The 27,348-nt window shown below is 52.3% G+C and overlaps 1 protein-coding gene across 2 annotated transcripts; it reads left to right on the top strand.

The window, feature by feature from the left end:
* The first annotated feature begins 1,188 nt into the window (after positions 1–1,188).
* Positions 1,189–17,879, top strand: LOC109280208 (zinc finger protein 883-like). 2 transcript variants are annotated; one of them, XR_009459439.1, is made up of 6 exons: positions 1,189–1,489; positions 1,962–2,088; positions 6,157–6,273; positions 9,914–10,098; positions 10,538–12,067; positions 13,791–17,879. XR_009459439.1 is itself a non-coding variant. In XM_059721237.1 (5 exons), the coding sequence occupies exons 1-5, from the start codon at positions 1,214–1,216 to the stop codon at positions 11,813–11,815; spliced, it is 1,983 nt and encodes a 660-aa protein (XP_059577220.1). In that variant the 5' UTR covers positions 1,189–1,213; the 3' UTR covers positions 11,816–17,879. The 2 variants fall into 2 exon arrangements, 1 of the variants encoding a protein (XP_059577220.1); XM_059721237.1 differs by having other exon boundaries at positions 10,538–17,879.
* The last annotated feature ends 9,469 nt before the right edge of the window (positions 17,880–27,348 follow it).

Raw genomic sequence — 27,348 nt, 5'->3', positions numbered from 1 at the left:
GACGCTGCAGGTGAGAGTGTTGCACCTCCATGTGCTTGCACAGCGTCCCCTCCCAGCCCCATCGCTCCCACATCCCGGCTCAGCACTGACATATTTTCCTCGTCCCCAGGTCACAGTGAGGGTGAAGGTCGAGGAGGGGCCCTCCGATGAGATGCAGCCCCCGGGGGCACTGCAGGACCCTGGTGATCCCTGTCCGGAGCAGCCCAAGGCCCATCCAGAGGACAGGCCTTTGGAGGAGTCAGGACAGAGGGAAACCCCAGGGCCTTCAGCCAAGCCTCCTCACATCCCCATAGAGGAACTGCTGCCCTCCCAGGACTCAGGTGAGCTTTAGGATGGAGACTTGGATGCCTGAGTGACTGTCTTGCATCCTTGGGGAGCCACTCAGGTGTCTGCTTGAAACAATGACAGGGCTGCAATGTTCGTAACCACGTGGTTGGGCCGGGACAGACGTGATCCCTGCGGGTGGGCAGCTCCTGGGCTGAGACCCTGATTGTTCTCCCTGCACGGGTGCAGCATCCAGCACAGAGACACTGCATCTTCCTTGGGGCTTCTCATGCTGCCACGATAACAACCCATGATGTGCTTCACATCTCAGCAGGCAATGCTCACTGCCACTTCCTCATGCCCCTGTGAGCTCTCTGTGCCCAATACGGGGCTGGTACAGGTGCCACGGAAAATGAGACCTCTGGCTGGTTCGGGTACAGCTAACCCAGGCCTGTGTCCTCCTGTAGACTCCCCTGAACCGGAGCAGACCTGGGATCTGTCAGTAGACGAAAGCTGCTCAGGCTGGTGGTTCAGACGAGGCTCGATCCCAGGGGCAGGGAAGGGGCGGTGGGTCTCCACTCTCCAGCAGCATGAGCACCATCCGTCGGTGCAGAAATCTCTCTTCCACAACATGGTGGTGGGACAGTGCTGCACAGATCAGTGGTTCTTGTTCTCCTGGTACCCCTGCAATCGTTTCACGGCCCAGGAGCAGACCGACCTTGCGTTTCCCCTCCCCTGCCCTTAGCATGTGGATCTGATGCAGCCCCAGCATCGCTTGAGCTGCTTTCCCAGGGAACGATGTCCCTGCAGGCTCTGTCGTGGTGCTGTGATCACCTCCCCACACTGGACAGAGTTACTGGGGCTCATCTCCAGCCTCATGCCTGTGGAGGTCTGTTAACAAGAGCTACGGGATTCTGAGTCTTCCTTCTTCCCCCTCTTCCACACACTGATGCCTCTGTCTCCTCAGTCCCATGCCAGTGCAGGAGACTCGCAGGGCTTTCCCCATGCCAGCAGCACCAGGGCTCACGTGTGCACTCCCTTCCCACGCGCAGGTGCTGGGACCCTGCAGAGAGCTGAGCAGCAGCCTGCTGAGGAGGGGCCGGTGATCCTGGAGCTGCAGAGGACGTGCGCAGGGAGCCTGGAGGAGAGGAGCTCCCTGACCCCTGAGCCAGGCCAAGTGCAGAAGGGGCAGGGCAGGCCTCCAAAGCAGGAGGAGAGCTCGGAGGTGAGCAGGGCACCCGGTTCACTTGTGGTGGGGAGTACAGTGCAGGAGGAGCCAGAAGTTCTTTAAAGAATTTGGGGTACAGAGAGACTTCTAGAGCATGATGGACTCTGCAAACTCTTCAAGCTGCATTAGCAGGAGCTTTCTCCCAAGTGCAGATACCAGGGGTGCTGGCACGGGCAGGCCGGGTTACAGTGCGTAGACCCGGGGCTCCCTGCCTCTAAAAGTGAAGCTGAGGCTGCTTCAAAGGACCAAGCAAGTAGATCGTGATGAGCTGGGCTAAAGCCGGCACCTGAACTCTTGTATCTGTGACTGCATCTACGTCACATATCAGCTGAAGACTGGGGAGTTGTGTCCCCTTACCTGTCATGGCTAAGATTGCAATTCGTGGTAGTACCAGTGATTGCAGGGGGGGGCTGTGGGGCCGGGAGCAGCTGGCCAGGAGACACTGATGGTGCAACGCTTGTGCCTGCAGCTCCGGGAGGTGTTTGAGGACGTGGCTGTGTATTTCACACGGAAGGAGTGGGAGCTGCTGGACGATGAAGACAAGGTGCTTTACCAGGACCAGATGCTGAAGAATCACCAAGCCCTCGTTTCCCTGGGTAAAGCTCTGGGTCTTGCTTCCCCCCCGAGATATGTGAACTGTGCAGTTTTGTAGTCATCTCCCTGTTCCAACAGTCTCATCCTCATGATCTCTTGGCTGGAGGTTTAAATCCCCTTCCTCCCCACTGCTCTGCCAGTGAACAGGCCTCTCTCACGTTTCAGACTGAGAAATCCTCCCTTATTTGCTCCAGCCGCTTTCACCTGTGCCTTCCCCGTTCTTGTGACTCCTGGTTCTTCCACATGCAGCAGTTTCTTGGCAACATGATCTCCCTTTGCCTTCTCAGCACGTTCACACCATCTCCAGGTCATTGTATACGAATACACTAAGAGCTGTTCCTTGGGAGGTTTCTGACTTCTTCCCTGTCTGGCCTAGCGAGTCCTCTCCAGACACGTTTAACAATCCTAGCATGCTCCATACTGTGATATCTAAATCCCTTTTCTCCTGTCATTATGACCCAGCTGAAGTTAATACAAAGTCATATCAGCCTCTGCTGCTACAACAAGGGGATGCTGCATTTCCTCAACTGCTCCTCTAGTGATGTGTACATGAGATGTAACTCAGGTTTCTCTGGCCAGGGGTGCTTCCAAGCTCTGGGTTGAGGTACTGAGGTTTTACTAGGTGAGTTTGCTTTTCTGATGCTTTGTTTCCTCTCCCTTTCCCCCAGAGGTTTCTCTTAGGAAAGTGCTTCAGTGTTTTGTCCCACTCGGCAAAGACCATCTAGACCATTTCTGTATTATGGTCTTTCACATGCTGTGAAATGTCTCTTTCGGCCTTCTTTTGTCCATATCCACGACTCCTAGGAAGTTGGTGTTCAACCCTGCAGTACTTGCCAACCTGTGCACTCATCGCCCCTCCTGGGATCATCCTCACAGTGGACGGGATGATTGCTATGTTGCAGCTACAGTTATTATGGAATCATCCTATCCGTCCCTGGTGATGATGAATTACTCTCTCCCCCAGTAAAAACTCTCAGTGTCAGTAGCTGCTTTTCAGTGCCATGCATCCCTTCACTAAGCTCATTTTCACTTCTTTTCCTGGAATTACACTGATAAAATGAATGTTATCCATCCATATGTGTGTCCAATAACTCTTTTTAGTACCTTGAAAACAATGAAAGCTTTGTTTTTGCTCCCCTGTACATCATATATTTCACAGATGTTAGGGTTGGAAGAGAGCTCAGGAGATCATTGAGTCTAGTCCCCTGCCCTGGGCAGGAAAGAGCACTGGGGTCAGATGATCCCAGCCAGGTGCTTGTCTAGTCTCCGTTTAAAGACCCCCAAGATAGGCGAGAGCATCACCTTGCTCGGAGCCCATTCCAGATTCTGGTAACCTTTATTGTAAAGAAGTTCTTCTTGATATCTAACCTAAATCTGGTCTCCGTCAGTTTGCGGACTGTTGTTTCTAGTTACTCCAAGGGGTGCCCTGCTAAACCAAGTATCCCCTATTCCTTGCCCCCCTCCTCCAAAGAAATTGTACATGGCCACTAGATCACCTCTCAGCCTTCTCTGGACCATCTCGAGGTTGTCCACATCCCTCTTGAAGTGCTGTTGGCTACAGATGTCCAACTCGGGATCCTTAAAATTCTAGCTTATTAGGTGGATTGAAACACTGTAATGAGTTAAATCATAAACCTTGGGGATGGTCCCCCCCACCTCCCACACACACAGTAGCAAGCTACAGAGTCAGGTATACCTATCCTACAAGCACTGGAGTTGCCATCGATGGCCAGTCGAGGCTTCTTTCAGTGTGGTGTTATCCTCCAGAAGGGGGTCGCTGGCTGGTCCTTCTGGCTGGACAGGTCTGGTCGAGTTGGAGATCAAGAGGGCACCACTGAGGGTCACTTTTCACTGCCTTTTATCTGTCCTTGGCAGACTTTGGTGACTCCCCAGTTTTCAGGTTTGCCCAATCCAGGGGTCATTGACCCTCGTGGGACTTCCCCCCCGCCTTCGGTGGCTACTGGATGGCATCTGTCAGCCCTAGGGGTCATCCACATGAACGTGCAGGATTGGAAGTCCATTGATGAATTTTGAATAGGGCTCTGGGAGCGGTTGATCTGGAGATATTCAGCCCAAAAGTTGGTCCCTGGCGATGATTAACTCAGGCGAGGGCTTCTAGCCTTTTATCAGTGACATTTAGACATTTCCCAGTTGTTACATTGTCTTCTATTGAGTTCTTCCCTTGGTTGATCTGTAGCTTCCCAGGTGTTAATTGCTGTCTGCTACCATGTTACACATTTAATCACTGATTCACTCACTCTTTCAGGGGCCAGCCTGATACAGGGAAGGGCAGTTTGATTCCTGCCCTTGTTAACAATGTTACAATGTATAATTTACTTATGAAACTAAACACATTCAGTTGAAAGGTGAGGAGTATAAAATATAAGCTACAAATGCCATGACACACAAATAGATAAAAATACCAAACTACAAGGGGAAATAAAATTTGTATGTGTGCATTTTGTAAAACACAATTCCTTATCTTAAAGTGAAAGAGAGAGGAAGGAAGAAAAGGTAGAAAAAGAGAACATATCCAAAGAGGGGAGAGCAAATGCAGGCAAGAGGAAAAGGGGGCTTTCTGCTACAGTGCAGTGCCCAGAACAGGACACAGTACTCCAACTGCAGCCTGACCAGTGCTGCATAGAGGGGAAGCATCACCTCCCTGGACCTGTTTGTCATGCATCTGCTAATTCATGATCAAGTGCGATTAGATTAATTGATCACTTTGTCACATTGACGACTCATGTTCATCTTGGAGTCAGCTATGACTCGGATCCCTTTCGGCTGCTGTGCTGCTTACAAAGTCATTTCCCAATCTGTAGGTGTCTTGGAGATTCCTTTTGTCTAGGTGCAGTAATTTGCATTTATCTTCATTAAACTGCATCCCATTCTGTTCTGCCCACTTTCCCAACCTGTCCAAATCCCCTTGAATCCATTCCCTGCCCACCAGTGTGTTTACTTTTCCCTATAATTTGGTGTTGTCCATGAATTTGGACATTGTGCTCTCCATGCCCGCATCCAAGTCACTGATGAAGATATTGAACAGCACTGGCCTGAGGACTGAGCCTTGGGGAACTCCAGTGCCCACATCTTTCCAGGTCAACACCGACCCATCCACCACTGCTCACTGGGTGCGTCCCATAAGCCAATTTGCCACCCACCTGACCCTGTAGTCGTCTATCTCACAGCCACTTAGTTTACTTATGAGAATGGGATGAGACACCGTAGCAAAGGCCTTTATAAAATTTCTAGTAAAAGATATCTACCTCAACTTCCGCATCCAAACATTTTGTGACGTAGTTGTAAAAAGAAACAAGGTCAGTCAGGCAGGATCCATCTGCTATTAATCCATTTTGGTTACCCTTCAGCATTATTTTTCCTGCTGGGCTTCTGCATATGTAGTCCTTAATCTTTTCAAAGGTTTTCCCAAGGCTAGAGGTGAGACTAACTGGCCTGTAGTTACCTGGATCCTTCTTCCTCCCCTTGAAAATAGGGACCATCCTGGCCCTTTTCCAGTCCCCTGGGATGTGTCCTGAGTGTGACAAGTGCTCAAACAGTCGTGCCACTGGTTCTGCTGTGACACTGGCAAATTCCTTCAGCACTCTTGGAGGAAGATCATCTGCACCTGCTGACTTAAAGAGGTCCAGCCCCTCCCAAGTGTCCCTTCACTAGGTCAGCACTAACTGTTCATGAGCTGGTATCAGTCCTGTGCCTATCTATAGTCCAACTGGGAGATATGTCATTATCTGTGTTCAGAAATACAGATGCATGGATCATGCATCTCCTCACCTGTCCCTGGTGACGCTGTCAGTTTAATGCCCTTTCTAAATCGGGAGTAATTGGTGCTTTGTTTTCCTATGACCATTCTTCATCCACCTGGGTAACAAGAACTGTTATCTCTTGAAGGCTTCTCCCTGCAGTGCCTTCTCTTTCATCTTAAATGCCCATCCTCCCCTGTCCATCAAGGCCCTAGTAGACACCTTGAGTTCATTGGATCCATTCCCCAAATCCAAGTTGGATTCTATATCCTGTACCCAGTCACAAATGCTCTTTAACCACTGTCCACACAGGATATCGAGGTCCCACACCTGACTTAATCAGCAGCATTGAGCGAGGACAGGTGGAGCTTGGGGAATGTGATGAAGAGGACAATGGGGAAATCTTAAAGTCAGAGGATGTGCTGCCAGGTGAGTTGTGGCTTCTCAGCCGGACTCTGCTGTCAGTAAAGTTCCGTGGTGCCAGCAGGACCTGGAAACAGGAGGCCTAACCTGTGCTACCATTGCAGAGTGCTAACTGTGGATCTGGGTGCACATGCATTGTCCCCCCCCACACCATCCCAGGGTGCACACAGCGGTGGGATCCCGCAAAATCTCTTACTGGTGCACCCCTAAGGAGCATGGCTGTGTGGGTATGGGATTTGTGGGGGGCAGTGAGTGTGTGTATTGATGGGTGTATATGTGGCATGGGGAGAAGGTGTGTGGATGTGGGTGGGTGGGTATGGGTGGTTTGTGGGGAAGTGTGGGTGGGCATGGGATTTGTGGGGGGCGGTGAGTGTGTGTATGGATGGGTGTATATGTGGCATGGGGAGAAGGTGTGTGGATGTGGGTGGGTGGTTTGTGGGGAAGTGTGGGTGGGCATGGGGTCTGTGGAGGGCTGTGTGTGTAGTATGTGTGTAGCAGTGAATGGGGTTTAAGGGTTTAAGGGTATGTGGGGTGTGCAGGGGAGCGGCTGCATGAGCCCAACTGAGCCAGTCAGCGTCTGCCCCCGCCCCACAACAACTCAGAGCCCGTATACCCTGCAGCAGCTCCCCCTCCACTGCCAACAGCGCACAGCCCCAGCGTGGCCTACCTCACCTCTGCCCAGCCTTGACACATTCAACTGCCCCTGGCCATGCAGCGTGGGCAGAGCAGCTCTTTCTCACTGCTGCCCCCAATCCCACAGTAGCAGTGGGGACCAGTGCTCAGAGCCCTGACCCTGCGTGGCCTGTGTCAGCTCCAGGCTCGCCCTTCCAGTCTGAGCAGTAGCAGCAGCAGCCGGGAAGAAACTTGCTCATTGTGGGGGGAAAAGCAGACCCTCCCCCTCACTGCTGCCAGTCAGTTTTTTGTGTGGCTGCCTGCGACTAATTGAGCTGCCTTGTGGCTTGGGCACCGCTGCCTCTGGGCTGCCCTGGAGCTGGTGTGCACTGTCATTGCTGCTGCACAGGTCAGCCCAGAGGTAGCCGTGATGGAGCTGCAGGGCAGCCCAGCACAGTGCGGGCTCCGGGCAGCCACACCGAAAACTGTCCAGTGGCGGCAAGAGGGAGGAGCCAGTTTTTCCCTGCAACAAGCAACATTTTTATCCTGATGCACCCGCTGCTGCAGCTGTTCAGCCTGGAGGGGTGAGTCTGGAACCAGTGCTGGGGCCCAAGCTCAGCAGCGGCGGTACAGGAGAGCCTGCGCAGGGCTGCCCTGCATCTGCTCTACGTTGCCACCACTGCCCTGGTGGGTGGCTCGGAGATGGAGGTGACACAGAGGAGACTCAGGGCAACCCTGCACGGGCTCCACATGACTATACCTGGAAGCATTGGTGTCAGGAGAGGCTGCTTTTGCCCTGTGCTGAGCTGCAGTTTCTCTCTCATGCTGCCACTGATCTGCCTGGGCAAGCCAGCCTGGAGCTGGTGTGGTGCGTACTACAGGGGCATGGTAGGTGGGAGCCTGGATCTGGTGCACACTGCTACCAGCTGCTACTTCCTGCCTAGCGACAGCCCGAAAGAGCTGCAGCTGCCTGGACTGCCTAGAAAGGCAGCCCAGCTGCAGATCCATCCCAGGCCCGCTTTTTGCCCAATGGGCAGCAGGATGCGCCACAGCTGGGCAGCACCTTTCCCAGGCAGGTCCAAGAAACCCTCCATGGACTGGATAAAGCCTCTCCATGGGCTGGATCTGGCCCACAGGCCATATTTTGTGCACCCCTGCTGTAATGTTTCCCGGCAAGTGTTGTTCCCACTCTCTGAAACTGAACAGTATGGAAACAAGCAACTGTTCCCTTCTTTGCCTTCTAATGACAGATGTTAGGGGACAGTCAGGTCTGCGGTCTTGATTTTCAGCCCAGATCTAGTTTCCAGGGACTGCCACAATCTTAAGTTGCTGTCTTCACTCAGCAATGTAAGAGTTAATTCCCCAGCCCAAAGTAGCCACCCTTTCCCAGGGCATTATGGGATTTGTAGTCCCCCATTGAAATGAGCATGGTACACAGAGGTTCTGCGTAGCCATTCCTGTGGGACAAGAAAGAAGCTGAGGCTGTCTCTGGCTGCTTCTGGTCAGGTTGGCCTGAAACCCAGGAAGAGTCTCACCATGGTCTCAGTCTGCATTAAATGGCTCCATGGCACGGGTGGGATTCAAAATCTTTCAGGTTGTGGCAGAAAAGTTCATGGGGGCGGAATCCCCCATAGTTTGCACCAGAATTGCTCCCTATTACCAGATTTGCCCCTCACTTTGGGGCTTGCTCATTTATTAGGGGTACATTTCTACTGTCTTTCTAATTCTATCAGCGTGTTGTTTGTGTTGCTTGTGTTTCTATATGGAGCTGTATCTCTCCCTTCTGCAAGTCCTCACCCCTAGTGGAGCTGTCTTGCAGGACTCGGTTTCAATGGGGCTGGGCTCCTACAGTCACAAATCAATCTCACACACACACACACACACATGACACGCCTGACTCATCCGGGGTGATCAACACGGACAGGCTGACACCCTCATATACCAGGAATCAGTTCATTAAGGTAACAATGAACTGCAGTCAGACACAAGCACACAGGTGAACAGAAGACCTCTGAATCCACCTGGGTGTACAGCTGACACTCTCATGGGCCAGCATCCAGTTCATTAGGGCATGTCTAATATAAAATGGGTCAATCAGCCTATGTAGGCTGATCCCCTTATGTGTCTCAAACTCAGCATGTCCCAGTCTTTGCCCTAACTGTCCTAATAGTGGTAGCCTCTTGATGAGTGGACCCCATGGTGTTTTGGGGCTTTACAGGGATCTTTGGCTCAGGTAAAAGAAGCATTGCTGTAGAGAAAGTGCGGAAGGGGAAGTAGAGAAGGAAAAAGTCGCCCGGTTAAAATCAGTTTGACTATAAAAGTTATTTATTGCTAAGTATATTAAATTTATGATGGTACAAGTAGTAATAGCCATGCAAGGGAAAATTAACTAAAACGATTACAATATTACCCTGGTTCAGTTGAGTATTTGGGGAAACCTAGCTCAAGCTTAACTAATAAAATTCAGGTTCAGAAAGCTATGCCTAGACAGAAAAAGAAAGAGAGAGTGAGAGCTGGGATCTAACCATTGCAAGGGACTGGGGTGTTTTGTTGACAGGCAAAGTTCCCAGCACTCCATGGGTGCATGCCCTTCACAAGACCTTTTCCCTGGAAGCAGGCAGGAAGCACAGCCCTGCTCCTCTCACAAGAGAGTGCCACAACTCTATGTCCTTGCCTTATCCTCAGCCCCTTAGAGCATGAAGCTATTCAGGCACTGCCCTATCGCATATGTCCCACATCCCATATGTGTGCTTGTCCCAGCAGGGCCTGAGGGGATGGTATGGACAGCTGGGCCAGGTACTCTGAGAGTCTGGGTCTGTTCTTCACCAAGTAGGTAACATTAGCCCAGCACAGGGAACCTGCCCCACCCTTGCCTCCAGCATTTGGGGTTTTGGCAGGAAGACTTTGTTTTCTTGAAGGAACACAATGCGAAGGTCCAGGCCTGCTCTGAGGCCCATCCCAGTAGACGGAATAGCAATGTTTGCCCTTTGCCAGTAGGGTAGGGACTATCCTGGAGTTTCTCTTTCCCATGCAGGAGATGTCTGGCTGCTGAGCAGAGCTGAGGAGCAGCCTCCTGTGGAAGGGTCTGCAGACCTGCAGCCAGCACAGACTTCCCCAGGGAGTTTGGGTGAGATGGACTCCCTGAGACCTGAGATGGAGCCATGCCATGAGACTCAGGGGAGGTCCCAAAAGCAGAAGGAGAATGTAGCCATGAGCCAGGTACCATCTCGAGTTGGGCATCAGGGTGGAGAAGGGGCAGAACCTAGAAACAGCCCTGAGTGCAGGCAAGAATTTGTGGAGCTCAGAGACCTTATGAGCCACTGGAAAGGTGCACTGCATCCAAGCAAAGGCAGTGGGGAGGGCCTCAGAGGTAAGCCAGAGCTCACTGCTATCAGACCTGGCTCTTCACAAGATAAGGTAGACTGGGGAGAAGTCCCATGTATGCACTAAGTGTGGGAAGAGCTTCACCTGCCTCTCTGACCTCATTGCTAACTTCCAGACTCATTCTGGAGAGCTACCCCACCGCTTCAACAAATGGGGAAGAACTTTGTGTGCCCCACAGACTTGGTCAAGAACCTACATGTGCAGAGGGAGACATGTCAGGCACAGCTGTGTCAAAAGTTGCAAGCCCTCACCCATTTTTTTTTCCCTCTCTCAGGACTGGTATATCCACCTAGGGAGGAAGACACACCACTGCACTGAGTGCAGAAAAAACTTCATCTGCTTGCAAGACCTGTCCTACCATGAGTGTGTGCGGCACTGCTGCACCCAGTGTGGGAAGAGATTCAGGCAGTTCTCCGACCTGGCGAGGCACTGGTGCGTGCACACAAAGGAGAAGCCACATCAGTGCTCAGAGTGTGGGAAGCACTTCACTCACTCCTCCAGCCTGGCTAGGCACCAGCGTATCCACACAGGGGAGAAGCCACATCAGTGCTCAGAGTGTGGGAAGAGTTTCTCTCAGTCTGCCCACCTGGCTCAGCACCAGCGTATCCACACGGGGGAGAAGCCACATCAGTGCTCAGAGTGCGGGAAGAGTTTCACTCAGACCTCCAGCCTGGGCAAGCATCAGCGTATCCACACAGGGGAGAAGCCACATCAGTGCTCAGAGTGTGGGAAGAGCTTCACTCAGACCTCCAGTCTGGCTCTGCACAAGATTATCCACACAGGGCAGAAGCCGTATTGGTGCTCAGAGTGTGGGAAGACCTTTGCTAACTCCATTAGGCTGGCTCAGCACCAGCGTATCCACACAGGGGAGAAGCCACATCAGTGCTTAGAGTGTGGGAAGAGCTTCAGTCACTCCTCCAGTCTGGCTCAGCACCAGCGTATCCACACAGGGGAGAAGCCACATCAGTGCTCAGAGTGTGGGAAGAGCTTTGCTAACTCCTTTAGGCTGGCTCAGCACCAGCGTATCCACACGGGGGAGAAACCATATCAGTGCTTAGAGTGTGGGAAGAGCTTCAGTCGCTCCTCCAACCTGGCTCAGCACCAGCGTATCCACACAGGGTATAAGCCACATCAGTGCTCGCAGTGTGGGAAGAGCTTTGCTAACTCCGTTAGGCTGGCTCAACACCAGCATATCCACACAGGGGAGAAGCCATATCAGTGCTTAGAGTGTGGGAAGAGCTTCAATCACTCCGCCAACCTGGCTCGGCACCGGAGAATCCACATGGGACAGAAGCCATATCAGTGCTCAGAGTGTGGGAAGAGCTTTGCTAACTCCGTTAGGCTGGTTCAGCACCAGCATATCCACACTGGGGAGAAGCCATATTGGTGCTCAGAGTGTGGGAAGAGCTTCAGTCACTCCGCCAACTTGGCTCGGCACCGGCGTATCCACACAGGGGAGAAGCCACATCAGTGCTCACAGTGTGGGAAGAGCTTCTCTCAGTTCTCACACCTGGCTCAGCACCAGTTTATTCACATGAGGGAGAAGCCATAGTAGTGCTCAGAGTGGGAAGAATTTCATCTAATGTTCCACCTGTCCCAGCACCACCATACCCACACAGAGGAGAAACCACATCTGTGCTTGGAGAGTGGGAAGTGCTTCCTCCACTCCTCCAAACTGGCCCAGCACAAGTGTACCCCTGTGTAGGAGTATCCATAATTCTGCCAGCAATACAGAAAGGTTTTGGGAATGTATACCGGCTCAGTACCCACCAATGTCTGCATCCAGGGATGCAGTCTCATATTGGTAGGCTCCAGCTACAGTTCACCCTTTGTTCAGCCTTTCTAGGGCACTGCAAAACCCAAAGGGCACAGGGGCTGGCCTCCCATGTTTGATGCGGGTGAAGGGTTAAAAGGAAACATCTCAGGCAGAGGCCAGCACAGATACTGGGGGAACCTGTGAGGAGATTGTGGAAGAATACCATCTCTGTCTCTCCCCATTTCTGAGGAAGGTGGGAAACCTGCGCTCTCTGCCTACATGGCTGGCATCACATACCTGGGTGGGGGGCTTAAGCTCCCTATTGTTCCAAGCAATGCTAACATGACAGGGAGGGGGTCAGAGCCACTGGAAGTCCATCCTCTTACCCCTAGAAGTAGTCCTTTGGGAAGGGGGCAACCAGTGATGCATTTCAAATTGTTTGTCTGGCAGCCAACAGTTGCTGGCCTTCATTGGATCAGGTAAATGAGGTCATAGGTTCTATATAAGTTATGGACTACTTAGGAGGAGGGGCAGTAGCCATGATGAGAACTGAGAGAGAATCTGGACCATCTGAAACTCTCTTGAACCTCATGATCAATGAACTGCTTGCCTCCAGAGGGAATCTTCACCTGCCTCTTTATGATACTTTTGAGTAAGCTACTTGAGAGCTACCTAGATATATAGCTTGCAGCAACGCAATGGGCTCAAGTTTCATAGTTGGTAGGAAGAGAAGTTTGGGTTTGATATTAGGAAGTGTTTTCTCTCTTGGAGTGTGGTAAATACTGGAACAGGTTACCCAGAGATGTGGTGGAAGCTTCATCCTTGGAGGTTTTCAAAACCTGGCTAGACAAAGGTTTGACTGGGATGATCTAGTTGGAGATGGTCCTGCTTTGTGCACGGGTTGGACTAGATGAACTCCTGAGCTCCCTTCCAATCCTAATTTTCTTTGACTCTAGAGATATGCCTGTTCTATATGTGATGGGCTAGCTGGCAGTGACTTAGCCCAGGGGTTTTGAAATGATTGGAGAACTTGGGATTCCCTTTCCTCACCAATCAGGCCCCAGAGACTCCCTCCATGTCCCCTGATTGGCCCCTTGGGTCACTTGGAGGGGGATAAAAGAGGTAGTGCGGCTGACTCAGGGGGGTTCAGCAAGGGACCAGAAGGAAGAAATCTCAAAGAGCTGGCAAGAACTGGGCCAGTGGGGTGGGAGCAGTTGCCCCAGAAGCACCTGAAGGAGTGGGACCTGCAGACAGCAGTTGGACCCTCAGCAGCATGGGCTGGGGCCGGCAGGAGAGGCTCCCCAGTGAGCTCCAGGACCCCCTACAAAAGGCTGCAGCCAGCAGGAAAGGTTCCCCAGATCCAGCAAGGATCTGAGCAGCGACCTGTGAGGTTCCCAGCTCTGCTTCCAGATCCTTCAATAAGAGGCCAGGCAGTGTGATGTGAGGCTCTAGGAAGGTCAAGACCGCTAGAAGCTTGGCACACTACCAGCACTGGTGGGTGTGTGGTAGAGTTTCTGCCTACCACAGGGGGGAGCCACATTCAAGTCCCAGTTAGTCTGACTTGGGATGACTGAAGTAACAGGGATAAGTCTTCGTTGCAGTGGAAAAGGGTCACTGTGTTTTCCCCCTCTCTCCCCCTCCAGGTATCTAGGCCCTATATTAGTTGTTATTTGACATTTTGTTTTTTGTGCCTTTTTATATTTCACCAACCACTATGGTTTGTTGTGCTGTTTGTGTTTTATATTTTGTTAACCCTGTCTTTTATTCATAGATTGTCAAGTCAGAAGGGACCACAATGGATCATCTTGTCCGACCCCCTGCCCCTGGCAGGAAAGAGGACCGAGGTCAGATGATGCCAGCCAGCTGTCTATTTAGCCTCCTCTTGAAGACCTCCAAGCTAGGTGATAGCACCACCTCTCTTGAAAGCCCATTCCAGATCCTGGTCACCCTTACTGTGAAAAATGTCTTCCTAATATCTAACCTAAATCTCCTCTCAACTAGTGTACACCCGTTATTCCCAGTCACTCCCTGGGGCGCCTTAGTAAACAGCGCGTCACCTATTCCCCGTTGACCTCCCCTATTAAATTTATAGGCGGCCACAAGATCTCCCCTCAGCCGTCTCTTGTGAAGGCTGAAGAGATTCAGCTCTCTCAGCCTCCCCCTGTAGGGTCTATCACGAAGGCCACTAATCATGTGAGTGGCCTCCTCTGGACCCTCTTCAGATTCCCTTTGATTCAAATGTGCACAAATGTGTTCTCTAGCATTTTCTCAGGGATAGAGGTAAGACCGACTGGTCTAAAGTTACCCGGCTCATCCCTTCTCCCTTTCTTGAAAATGGGCACCATATTGGCCCTTCTCCATTTCTCAGGAACCTTGCCAGAGCACCACAAGTGCTCGAACAGCTGTGCCAGCGGCTCAGGTATGACACCGGACAATTCTTTCAGCAGCTGTGGATGGAGGTCGTCCAGGCCTGCTGACTTGTACCCATCCAGCTCCTCCAGGAGCTCCTTAACTATTTCAGAACTAACCATAGGCGGACTGGTGCCACGTGGACATCCGTCAATGATCTAGGTGGGGGAATTGGCTTGTTGGTACTTAGAAATACTGAAGCAAAGAACTCATTGAAGAGCTCTGCTTTTTTCCCTGCGTCAACCACCAACTGTCCTGATTTGTCCTGCAGGGGCCCTGTGTTGCTCTGAGCTTTCCTTTTGCCCGCTATATACCTGAAGAAGGACTTTTTATTGTCCTTGATTGCTGAAGCTAGCCTGAGCTCAAGCTCCGCCTTGACCTGTCTAACTGATTCCCTGCAATAGCACGCCAGGGAGATATATTCCTCCTTGGTGGCTGCTCCCTGCTTCCATTGCCTATACATCTCTTTCTTTGCCCCCAGACTCTCCTGGAGTTCCCTGTTCAGCCAAGGGGGCTTTTTTGCCCCCTTACCTTCCTTTCTACAATAGACTCCTTTTGAGCCCCAAGGATCACTCCGTTGAGATACCTCCACCGTCATGGACCCCCATTTGCTCTATATTCTTGAGTTGTATCCCCTCACTAACTAGCCTTCTAAGCTTGCTAAAGTTGGCCCTTCTGAAGTCGAACACCTTAGCCCTACTAGTTACTTTACCCACCCTTTGCTGGATAGCGCACTTGACTAAGTGGTGGTCACTGTCTCCCAGGCTACCGTGAACTCACACGTTCCCCATGAGATCATCCCCTGTTGCTAAGACCAGGTCAAGCAAGGCGCTACCCCTGGTGGGACTAGACATCACCAGGGTTAGGTGGAGGTCCTGCACACAGTGTAAGACCCACCATGAGCGGCTTGTTTTGGCTGTCTGCTCCTCCCAGCAGATATCTGGGTAGTTCAGATCTCCCATGACCACTGCCTCCCTCGCCTGTGTGGCGTCTGCTAGCTGCCCGGGAATACATTGTCTATCTCTTGATCCTGATGAGAAGGCTGTAGTAGACCCCCACAAACAAGTCCTTTTCCCCTGGCCCCCCCTGGATCCTGACCCACAATGCCTCGGTATTCCTCTCCTCCACCCCCACCTTAATGGTGGAAGAAGTATACTGCTGCTTAACATAGAGTGCCACTCACATAGGTTCCTAGCCAAGTTACAGGACCTCCACCTACCCTAGGAGCTGCACAGTACCACCAGGGGAAATGACTTGTTAGACCTGGTCCTAGCCACAGATGAAGACCTGGTGAAGGGACTGTGGGTGCTCGAGCACCTGGGTGATAGCGACCATCACCTACTGGAATTTACCATCCAGCACAGGGTGTCAAAAGGCTGCAGCAAGGCAGCAGCCCTGGACTTCAGGAGGGCAGATTTCAATGAATTAAGGAGACTAGTTGGGGAGGCACTGAGGTCCCGGAGGGGAGGGGAGTTGGGAGTCCAAGAAGAGTGGTCGTTCCTTAAGGAGACGATCCTCCAAGCCCAAAGTGTGACAATCCCTTCATGGATCAAAGTGGGAAGAGTGCTCAAAAGCCCCCATGGCTCACCAAAAGCATCCACAAATGCCTCAAAACCAAAAAGGAGGCATACGCCCAATGGAAGGGAGAGGCCATCACCAAGGAGGATTATACCTCCTTGGCTTGAGATTGTAGGGGGGCTATTAGGAAGGCCAAATCAGGGATGGAACTGGGATTAACAACCCGGAACAAAGATAACAAGAAGTCCTTTTTTTAAATACACATGGGGTAAAAAGAAGGTGCCAAATAATGTGGGGCCTCTATAGGACATGCTTGGTAATCTGCTGGCCAGATGACAAAGCTAATCTCTTTAATAGATTCTTTGCTTTCATTTTTCTGAGCAGGGACAGGGACATTCCTCCATCCCCCCCCCCCCCCCCCCAGGATTCCAGATGGACCCAGGGGAGGTGCAGCTAGGCCCAGGGTCAGTGAGGACCTAGTCAGGGAACTTCTGGAGGGACTAGATTTGTTCAATCAGCAGGTCCTGATGATCTCCACCCCAGAGTGCTTAGGGAACTGGCAGAGGTCATTGCAGGACCCCTGGCACAGCTTTATGAGCACTCATGGTCCACTGGAGAGGTGCCTGGTGACTGGAAAAGGGCCAATGTGGTCCCCATTTTCAAAAAAGGGAGGAAAGAGGTCCCAGGAATCTATAAGCCCGTTAGTCTTACCTCGGTTCTGGGGAAGCTCTTTGAGAAAATTATCCAGGAGCACATCTATGAGGGGCCAGCAGGGGAGTTAATGCTTAGGGTCAACCAACACGGTTCATTCGAGGCAGGTCCTGTTAGACCAACCTGGTGGCCTTCTATGACCATGTCACAAAAGCCTTGGATGCAGGTGTCATGGTGGACATAGTTTTCCTGGACTTTAGGAAGGCCTTCGAAACCGTCTCTCACCCCATCCTCATTAAAAGATTAGGCATCTGTGGTGTCGATGCCTACACACCCAGATGGGTTGCAAATTGGCTGGAGAGATGGACCCAGAGTGTGGTGGTGGATGGGTCATTTATGACCTGGAGAGATGTGGGCAGTGGGGTTCCCCAGGGCTCAGTCCCCAAGCCCACACTTCAATATCTTCATCGGCAGTTTATGACAAGGGGGTGAAAAGCACCTTGTTCAAGTTCACATATGACACTAAGATGTGGGGAGAAGTGAGCATGCTAGAAGATAGGGACAGCTACAACTAAATCTTGACAAGTTACAGAGGCGGGAGGATGAGAATAGGATGGGTTTCAATACGGCCAAGTGCAAGGTGTTGCACCTGGGGAGGAAAAACCAGCAGCATACCTGCAGGCTGGGGAACTCCCTTCTCATCAGAACAGAGGCAGAAAAGGATCTTTGGAATCGCTATTGATTCCAATATGAACATGGGCCACCAATGTGGGGACAAGGTCAGGAAGTGTGTCTGGAACCAACTCTGGAACCAACTTCCCAGGGAAGTGGTCCTCGCCCCTACCTTGGGCAAATTCAAGGGGAGTTTGGATGATCACCTGTCTGTGGTCTTGTGAACCCAGCATTCATTCCTGCCTGTGGCAGGGAGTCAGTCTAGATGATCTGTTCAGGTCCCTCCCGACCCTAGCTACTATGAAACTGAAACTATGAAGGCTAACTGCACCTTGTCATGCATCCATAGATTCATTATGAGCGCGTACAAGGAGGTGATCCTTTCCCTCTATGCAACACTGATCAGGCTGCATTTGGAGTACTGCATCCAGTTCTGGGTGCCACTCTTCAGGAGGGATGTGGACAGCATCGAGAGGGTCCGGAGGAGGGCCATGTGCATGATTAGGGGGCAGCAGGGCAGGCCTCACTCAGCCTCTGCTTGCTGAGGCTGAACAGGTTCAGGTCCCTTGGCCTGTCCTCATAAGGCCTGCCCTGTTACCCTCCAACCAAGCGTGTGGCCCTCCTCTGAACCCTCTCAAGGCAGGTCACATCCTTCTTAAAGTGCGGTGCCCAGAACTGGATGCAGTACTCCAACTGAGGCCGGACCAATGTTATGTAGAGGTCCTCAAAGGGAGGCTAGACAGCCACCTAGTTAGGGTCATTTGACCCCAGCATTCCTTCCTGCCCATGGCAGGGGGTTGGACTAGATTATCTGCTTAGGTCCCTTCTGACCCTACCAACTATGAAAGTATGAAACTATGATGTAGGGTCAGAAGGGACCTAAGTAGATCACCAAATATGACCCCCTACCCTGGGCAGGAGACAATACTGAGCTCATATGACCCCAGCTAGGTAATTTTCAAGCCTCCTCTTAAAGCCCTCCATGGTAGGAGCCAGCACCACTTCCTTTGGAAGTTGGTTCCAGATCCTAGCTGTCCTGACTGAAATAGTGTCTTCTAATGTCCAGCCTGAACCTACTCTCAAACAACTTATGGCCATTATTCCTTGTTACTCTGGGAGATGCACAGGAGAACAGGGTCTCTCCCATTCCCCGCTGGTCCTCCTCCCCCCCCCCCCCCCCCCGCCTTCCCCCAGTAAGTTTGTAGATGACCACCAAGTCCCCTCTCAGCCTTCTCTTGTGAAAGCTGAACAGGTTCAGGTCCCATAGTCTCTCCTCATAGGGCCTGCCCTGCTGCCCCCGGATCATGCGAGTGGCCCTCCTCTGGACCCTCTCAATGCTGGCCACATCTCTCCTAAAGTGCGACACCCAGAACTGGATGCAGTACTCCAACTGTGGCCTGACCAGTGTAGGGACTGTGTACCCCAGGGGGCACAGGGCCCAAGCAATGAACAGACATGGGTGGTGGTGGCAATTACCCCAGGCTTGTGGTTGTGCTCCAGGAAGGGGATCAGCCAGTCATAGGCATTCCAGGGGAGACATGCCAGTGATCAGCTTGGTAGGTGGTCAGGCTCAGCGAGGTGGGTGGCACAACAGAGAAACAAACCTGACTGTCCTGCCAGAGTCACACCACTGTCACCATCTGCAGATTGCTAACCAGAAGTCAATTGCCTTTCATTCCCCCACTGACTCTTATGCTGCCTTTTTCTACTCAGCTAAAGAAATCCCCTGAGTATGGAATATTTCCTATCTGTGAAAGCACCTGCAGCCTCTCCTTCTTTTGAACAAACTGAACAGACTGGGCTGCCTGGGTCTCTCCCTGGAAGGCAATTTCAGCAGTCCGTGAATCATTTGGTGACTCTCTTCTGCCCCATCCCATGTGCATCCTCCTTTAACATTGTTAGCAGTTTTCCCATGTTCTAACTCTCACTCTCTTCCAGAATGCTGAAGTGAGAACATTACCAGAAACTTAACTAGAAAGGTAGTTTATAGGGCCGTGTAAAATAGCACCATTCTGTTTTGCCTTCATTTTGGGGTTTCCATGGAACAGCGTTCTGTTTTGAATTTCATTTCAATTCAAACAGCTGTTCCATTTTGCTTTTTTGAAACACTGAGGCTGTTTCAATGCTGTTTCAAGGTTTTGCTTGATGAGACTTGGGGTGGGAAGTCAGCCCAGCTGGGCTGACTTCCCAGTTGCAATGCTGCAATTGGGCAGGGGGTTAGAGAGTCATCCCAGATGAGCTGCCTCCTAACCCTGGGCACAGCAATCAGATGCGGGGGGCGGAGAGTCAGAGAGCTGGGTAGCCTTTCCTCCCCCGGCACAGTGATTGGGAAGAGAGTCAGCCCAACTGGGTTGACTTCCTATGCTCAGCGCTGTGATCGGGCAGAGATTCAGCCCAGCTGGGCTGCCTTTCCACCAATAGTGCTGTGATTCGGTGGTGGGTGGAGAGTCAGCCCAGATGCAGCTCCAGGGGTTTGGAGTCAGCCCCACCCCACACCTGACTGCAGCACCGTGGGTGGGGAGGCAGCACAGCTGGGCTGACTTCTCACCCTGGTGCTGCGATTGGGTGGAGAGTCAGCCCAGCTGACAGTCAGACCAGCTGGGATGACTTCCTACCCCCAGCACTGTGATAGGGAAGGGGGGTGGAGAGTCAGCTCAGCTGGGTTTGCTTCCCACGTTCAATGCTGCGATTAGGTGAAGAGTCAGTGCAGCTGGACTGACTCTCTGCCCCCTGCCCCATCACAGAACCGGGGGTGGGGAATTAGCCGAGCTGGACTGACTTTTTGCTCCCCTGCTCAATCGCAGTGCCGGGAGTGGAGAGTCTCTGCTCCCTGCCCGATCGCAGCACTCCCCGCCCAAATGCAGCACTGGGGAGGGGAACTGAACTGGGAAGGGGAACTGCCCTGCGTGAGGTGGGGGGCAGAGAGTCAGCCCAGCTGCACTGCCACTCCACTCCTGGCACTGCAATAGCGGGGGGGGGGAGGAGGGGACTGAGAGTCAGCCCAGCTGCAGCACCGGGGGCGGGGAGTCAGCCAAGCTGGACTGACTCTCTGCCCCACACCGAATCACAGTGCCAGGAGTGGGGAGTCTTCACCCTCCGCCCAATCGCAGCACTGGGGAGGGGAACTGAACCTGGGTTCAGTTCCCTTCCCCTGTGCTGCTATTGGCTTCCCACAGCCTGGCAGCTGGAGGCAGGTAGAGCCAGAGCCTCTCTAGGAGTGCAACCCTGGTTCTCCCCTGTATCTCACTACCTCGCTGCTGGCTTCAAAACCCAAAACCTTTTGAAACTATCAAAATGTTTTGACTAGCCTTGTTTTGTTTCGAGGTTGTTTTGAAGCCTTTCATTTCAATTCCATTTCACTGTTTCCAGCTTGAAATGAGATGAAACAGTGTCGAGTAGAAACAGCCGGTGAAATTTCGCACAGCCCTAGTAGCTTACAGTAATTTAGAAGCATATTTAATGGGTATCAGGCCAGTTTTATTTGCTCAGGGCATTCTTTTGATACTTCTCTCACTTGTACCCCTCCCCAAGCCTACACTCTCTACCCAATAAATCTATGCATTGTAACAAGCTTTGTGGTACATTTTTTAGATGGATTGGGCACGCCTTTTTATTCCCTTGGCTTGGCTGAGTAAGGGATGCTGCTTTATGTGCTTCTGGTTAAAGGAAACACCCCAAGATCTCACTGGGAATCAAGCTCCCTCAAGGCCTACAAGGCCTGTGTACACTAGGGGGAAGGAGGTGTAGGGGCTGAGCAACAAGCAATAAGTTATTGCACAGTACGTTATTGTGAAGTAAGTGGTTTGCAGGCTGGTATCTACACATGAAGGCATTACAGCACAGTAACACTGTGTGTGGACTGACTTAGTACTAATCGGGCATAAATTTGCTACCTGCATCATGCATTGCAAATGAATTTGCTACCTGCACCTTCATCCTGTGTCTACACTGGCAGAAGAGGTCCCGATCCAAGATGGGCCAGTGTCTGGTCTCTATGTGGTCATGAACTGGCAGGTCTGAACACAGCTCATCCCAGGAGACAACAAGGAAAACCCATGAGGCAAACCCTGAGGGAAGCAGAGGCAGAGCTGTACTGCCTCCTCTCTTAGGTGATCCCCAGTCCTGCAGGTGTCTGGGCTTTGATTTCCAGCCCCTGGAGGCCGGAGGTTTGGCCTGTCCAGGGTCATCAGGAAAGGGACAGGCCTCAGGAGCAGGTATCACCCCCTTCCAGACCCAGGACTGGACACTGGTCTGATGTCAGCCGGGCTTGTAGTCGGAAAATGGAGTTATGCTAAGGCTTTCAGCCCTAGTCCAGGCCTTCCCAAAGCTAAGCAACAAAATTGAGCAGAGTGCCTTCTGTAGCCCTGGGAGATGGGAGTGCTGTGATTGGGCACTGGGCAAGCAAGGCACTACAGTTTCCCTATAAGGAATGTGGCTGCCACAGAGCAGGGGATTGGTGCATCATATAAGGAATGTTTGGCCCAGAGCCAGGGGATTGGACAATTTGGGATGAGAAAAGTTACAAAAGTGATGGACAAACAAAGGAACACGTGTGCTGTGTTGCCACCCTGGGGAGAGAAGAGCACCCTTGTAATTCTTGTTTGAACAACGGGGGTTCCAGGAACTAACATCCCACACACCCAGCACCCGGGGTCTGAGGCTAGTGCCACCGAAAGTCACTGTTGTAATGCCTAAGGAACCACTTTTGAGGTTGTATTATGGGGAGGAAACCTGTAACAAAGCTTGGGGATTACTATTAAAAGTTCACTTAATACCAAATGGGATGAAGGGCCGTGTCAGTCCGTGGGGGACTCTGGAAAAAAGAATCTTAGTAGCAACAGGGTTGGCAGATTTCAGGACTGAGGTGCCAGAGGAAAGGAGTCCCATGGCTGCCCGCACCATGCTCAAAAGACAGATATATAATGTTAATTTACTAAAGGAACGGAAGGAACAGGAGGGCTTTTTGATTGACCCTTCTCTGGAAGATGAGTTTGGTCATGACTTGGGTAGTGGGGCCAGGCCAGGGGCAATACCTGTAGAGGTCCCCGTAGGGGCCCTGCTGAATAGTCAGCAGCAAGACCAACTAAGAGGCCTGGTGGAAGATTTGCAGGATGTTTTCAGTGAAATACTGGGTTGTGCTAAGGGGATAGTCCATCAAATAATAACCCCTATGGGCCAAATTGTGAGAGAGAAATAGAGAAGAATCCCCTACCATAGATATCAGGTGATCCAGGAAGAGATTACTAAGATGCTGGAACAAGGCATTATTCAAGAATCCTGGAGTCCCTGCTGCAGTCCTATCGTGGCAGTAATGAAGCCAGATGGGTCATTGAGGTTATGCATTGACTTTAGGAAGGGAAATGCCATTTTCCACTTTGACGCCTTTCCCATGCCCCGGATAAGTGAGTTATTGGAGAGGGTGGGGCAGGCTAAGTTTATTTCAACTCTTGACTTGTCCAAGGGCTATGGGAAGGTGCCACTAAGGAAGACAGACATGGCCAAGACCACCTTGGCACTCCGTGGGGTTTGTATGAATTCAGGCGAAAGCCTTTAGGATTGCACAGGGTGACACCTACCTTCCAAAGATTGATTGATTGGATGTTGGCGCCACATCAAAAATATGTGGCAGCCTATATAGACGATGATATTATATACACCCAGGATCGGAATGAACACCTAGAAGCCATGAGGGCAATGTTGCAGGACTTATGGCAGGCAGGGTACCTGGGGTTCATGGAGGGACAAAGGTATATCTGCCCATTGGCAAATAAGGTACAGGCCTTACACCACTACCCTCCCATATGTACCTGTAAGCAGTTAAGGGCATTTTTAGGTCTCACGGGGTATTGCCAGTGGTTTATTCCCCAATTTGCAGAAATAACAGCTCCATTAACTGACCTATTGCAAGGGAAAAGTAGGAGCCCTTTTGAGTGGGATTCAATGAGCAGTCAGGCTTTTGAGAAGCTGAAGACTGCCCTGTGCCAGGAGACTGTGCTGGAGACCTGGACTTTAAATTACCTTTCGTCCTCCAGACAGATGCTTTGAACAGGGCACTGGGCACAGTATTGTTGCAAGAAGTCAACAGGGTCCATCGCTGAGTGTCCTATGCCAGCTGAAAGTTAAAGCCCCAGGAACAGAGCTATGCTACTGTGGAATGCAAGTGTTTAACCATTAAGTGGGGTGTTAATTACTTTTGCTATTACCTGCTAGGTCGCGAGTTCACCTTGATAACTGATCATCAGGGATCCAGGTTTTCTGTTTCCCGTGGAAAAAAGGGAGAGAACTATGGATTCCGTTTTTATTGGAGAAAACATGCATTTCCCCCTTTAGCAGAGAAATCTGTGGATTCTCCACTTTTGCAAAGAGCTCTTGCAGGCCGGCACAGTTCCAGCCTGCAAAAGCTGATTGCAGAAAGGGCAGGAAACCCCCAGCCCTGCCTGGAAGGGGAGGGAGAGGGGGAAGGGCAGGACCTGAGCCTCTGAGTCAGCCAAGGCTGGGCTCAGATTCAGGCTCAGGCTCCCGCTCATCCTTCACCTCTGGAGCCTGGAGGTAAGTGGGGCTTGGGGGTTGTAGAGCAGGGCTGGGAAAGGTGGCTGGGGGCTGAGGAAGTGGGGAGTGCTGCTGGCCCCAGGCAGCACACTGTAGCCAGGAGCAGGGCAGGGGGTGAGGTCTCCCAGGAGAAGGGCTGGGGTGTGATGGCAGGGCTATGGAACACGTGCCAGTCAGTCTGACAGAGGGCTCGCACTGGGAGGCTGCCACCACTGTGCCCTGTGCTTCCTTCCAATGGACAGCCACACTGCTTTGCGGGAAAATGACGCAGGATGCAGTGTGGTGTTGACCATCATGTGCAGGCTGCACACATGCCACCTGGACAGCTGGCCAGAGGAGGGGGGTGGCGCTCGCATGCAGCCAGCAGCACAGGTCTGGCAGCAGTTGCGAGGGATGGTGGCTGTGTGGGGGGCGGGGCTCGCATGCAGCGGTCACCACCACTGTCACTTGCCCATGGAGTCTCACCAGTGGTGGAGACCGCTGCATTCAAAACCTTCCTGCACCACTGCTGCCACTGCAGAGCCATCCCTGTGCAGCAGTGGCAGTGTGGTGGCAGCCCTGGCAGCTGCATGTGAGCACCCCCGTCTGCGGGCATAACTATTTAAACAAGGAGCAGCAGTGGCAGGGGCTTGGTGGTGGCTGTGAGCCACCCGGCCGGTTAGCTGGGGTGGCGGTGTTGTGCACAAGGTGGCCGCCATCACCTCTCACCACTGCTGCCACTTGTCTGCAGTCAGGACCATGAACAGTGCGGGGGAAAGGGGCTCGCATGGGGGTCTAAAAACTGGAACAGGTGCTAGACACATGGTGGAGTCTCCATCCCTTGCAGTTTCCAAGAGCAGGTTGGACAGATGTGGCTGGGATGGTGTAGTGAGGGCTGGTCCCTCCTTAAGCAGGGGGCTGGACTAGAAGACCATGTGAGGTTCCTTCCAGCCTGACTTTCAATAGTCCTATGATCCTAAGCACCTGGAGAGAGTCTCACACAGTTCCTGGTAACCAGCACTTGGAGATAAATGGGAAAGAGCACCAGGAGCATGGAGGCCAGGGCTGCTGGCAGAGCTGCAACCTCTTCTACAAGTGAAATCTGAGGGACCACAAAGTTACAGGCTGTGTGTGCAAGGCCACAAATGGCCCAGGAGACCGTACATATAAGAGGCTTATCAGTCAGACCACAAAAGATCAGGAGACCGGTTTGAAAACATCTACGATGCCCTCAATAATGAGGTTTGTGAGGCTTTGGGGATTTCTAGCCTGGGCATGGAAGCTGGAAGGGGAAGCCCCTGGAGCTACCATGTCTGAGGGGAAAATTAAGCCTTGCAGACCCCGACCACAATGGGTTCTTCCCCTCGCTATAAGGAAGGGACATCAAGAAACTGCCGTGCCCCGGAATGGAGAACATCCATCCGCAGCACCTAGCACCTGCCCCAGTGCACAAGTCCAGCTCTGCCCATGCTGCTTTCTCATCCGTGTCCTGCCCTGGGGTCCATCCTGGTTCCAGACACCCTGTGCCCTTCCCCAGCTAAGACTCCCTGTACTGGGGGGCCCAGCCATGCAGGGATTTAGCAAAGGGGGAACCCATCTTCCCCACACTGTGGGCACTCAGCCCAGGGATGCTCAGCATTGAATCTGTCTGTCCAACAGCCTGAACGGCACTTTCCCTTTCACATAGCCTCTTCCCTTCAGGGTCAGCCTCATCTTCCTCTGCTGGGACTGGGCACAGAAACCCCCTGCTCACAGGCAAGCCGGGGCCACTCACAGTCCAAACCCCACATCTCTTCACTTGGGGACACAGGCTGAGCCAAGCATTGCCTGCAGGTGCCCTCAGTCCCGCTGAAGGAGGGAAGGGTGGGGAGGAGCTGGCACCTGGTGGTGCTCAGTACTGATGAAGGGCTGAGAAGCAAAACCTGCCAAACTGGGCTCATGGGGTGGCAGTAGCACTTTCTTGCAGACCGTGATGGGCATGTGCAGGCCTGGGAGGTGGGTGATGCAGACGGGATGAAAAGCATGGTCAGGGAAGAAGGCAGGGAATACTTTCCTAGCAGTAAATGTCAACCTTCCTGCAACTCTAGAGACTCACATGAAAGAACCGTTGGCCCAGCTGGAAAGTTGATGCTGAGAGTTGGCCAAAGACAGTTCCTGGGTGTCATTTGGAACCAGCTGTCTTGGGGAGAACACCTATGGTGAGGGTAATTTTTCTCCCCCTGGGAGCACGGGCTGCTTTCTGAGAATTATGGGAATGGCACAGGCTCCAAGGCTGATGCAAAGACCATCTCAGCCTCTCCCACTAACCAGACTGGCATCCTTTTAACCCTTCACCTGCATCAAACCTGGGAGGCCAGCCTCTCTGTCCTTTGGGTTTTGTAGTGCCCTAAAAAGCATGAACGAAGGGTGAACTGTTGCTGCAGTCCACCAGCATGAGACTGCTTCCCAGGATGCAGACACTGGGGGGTGCTGAGCAGGTATACATCCCCAAACCCTTCCTGTATTGCTTGCAGAATTATGGACACTCCCGGACAGGGATGCCGTGGTGCTGGGCCAGTTCGGAGGATGGGAGGAAGCACTTTTCAGTACTTTGAGCACTGATGTGGCTTCTCCCCAGTGTGGATAAACTGGTGCTGGACCAGGGCGGAAGATCAGGGAAAGCTTTTCCAATACTCTGAGCACTAATATGGTTTCTCCCCTGTGTGGATAAGCTGGTGCCGAGCCAGGCTGGAAAAGAGAGTGAAGCTCTTCCCACTCTGAGCATTCATGTGGCTTCTGCCTTCTGTGGATACACTGGTGCTCAGCCTGAGTGGAGGACTGAGTGAAGCTTCTCCGAGACTCTGAGCACTGATGTGGCTTCTCCCCTGTGTGGATAAGCTGGTGCCTAGCCAGGCTGAAGGAGTGAGTGAAGAGCTTCCCACACTCTGAGCACTGTTGTGGCTTCTCCTTTGTGTGCATGCACCAGTGCCTTGCCAGTTTGGAGAGCTGCCTGAATCTCTTCCCACACTTGGCGCAGCAGTGCCGCACACATTCGTGCTGGGACAGGTCTTGCAAAAAGATGAAGATCTTCCTGCACTCAGTGCACTGGTGTGTCTTCCTCCCTAGGTGAATCCACTAGTTCTGAGACAGGGAGAAAAAAGGGGTGGAAGTCTTGCCAATCTTGGCACAGCTGTGCCTGATGCTTCCCCCGCTGCACATGTAGGTGCTTGACCAGGTCTGTGGGACACATAAAGCTCTTCCCTGATTTGGTGAAGTGGTGTGATAGCCCTCCAGAATGGGTCTGGCACTGAGCAACCAGGGCAGAGAGGCAGGTGATGGTCCTCCCACACTTGGGGCATACATGGGATTTCTCCCCCATGTGCCTTATCTTGTGAAGAGCTAGAAGTGATGGGCACTTAAAGGGTTTTTGACCTTAAGAGGTGAGCTCTGCCCCCATCTTTGGCAGTGAGCTCCTGCTTCCCCCTGAGGCCCTCCCCACTGCCTTTGCTTGCATGCAGTGCATCTTTCCAGTGACTCTTAAGGTCTCTCAGCTCCACAAATTCTTCCCTGCA

This window comes from Alligator mississippiensis, chromosome 2 (assembly GCF_030867095.1).
Source record: "Alligator mississippiensis isolate rAllMis1 chromosome 2, rAllMis1, whole genome shotgun sequence".
NCBI classification, from domain to species: domain Eukaryota; kingdom Metazoa; phylum Chordata; order Crocodylia; family Alligatoridae; genus Alligator; species Alligator mississippiensis.
The sequence above is the reverse complement of the archived record's forward strand: the minus strand, read 5'-3'. Positions and strand labels throughout refer to the sequence as shown.

What these genes read in the sequence shown, in the direction of transcription:
- LOC109280208 (XM_059721237.1), top strand. Translation starts at nt 1,214, where the DNA reads ATGCCTCTGTCTCCTCAGTCCCATGCCAGTGCAGGAGACTCGCAGGGC. An exon ending in AGCAGGAGGAGAGCTCGGAG is followed by an intron (nt 1,490 to 1,961) that starts GTGAGCAGGGCA and finishes TTGTGCCTGCAG; the next exon opens with CTCCGGGAGGTGTTTGAGGA. An exon ending in GTCAGAGGATGTGCTGCCAG is followed by an intron (nt 6,274 to 9,913) that starts GTGAGTTGTGGC and finishes TTTCCCATGCAG; the next exon opens with GAGATGTCTGGCTGCTGAGC.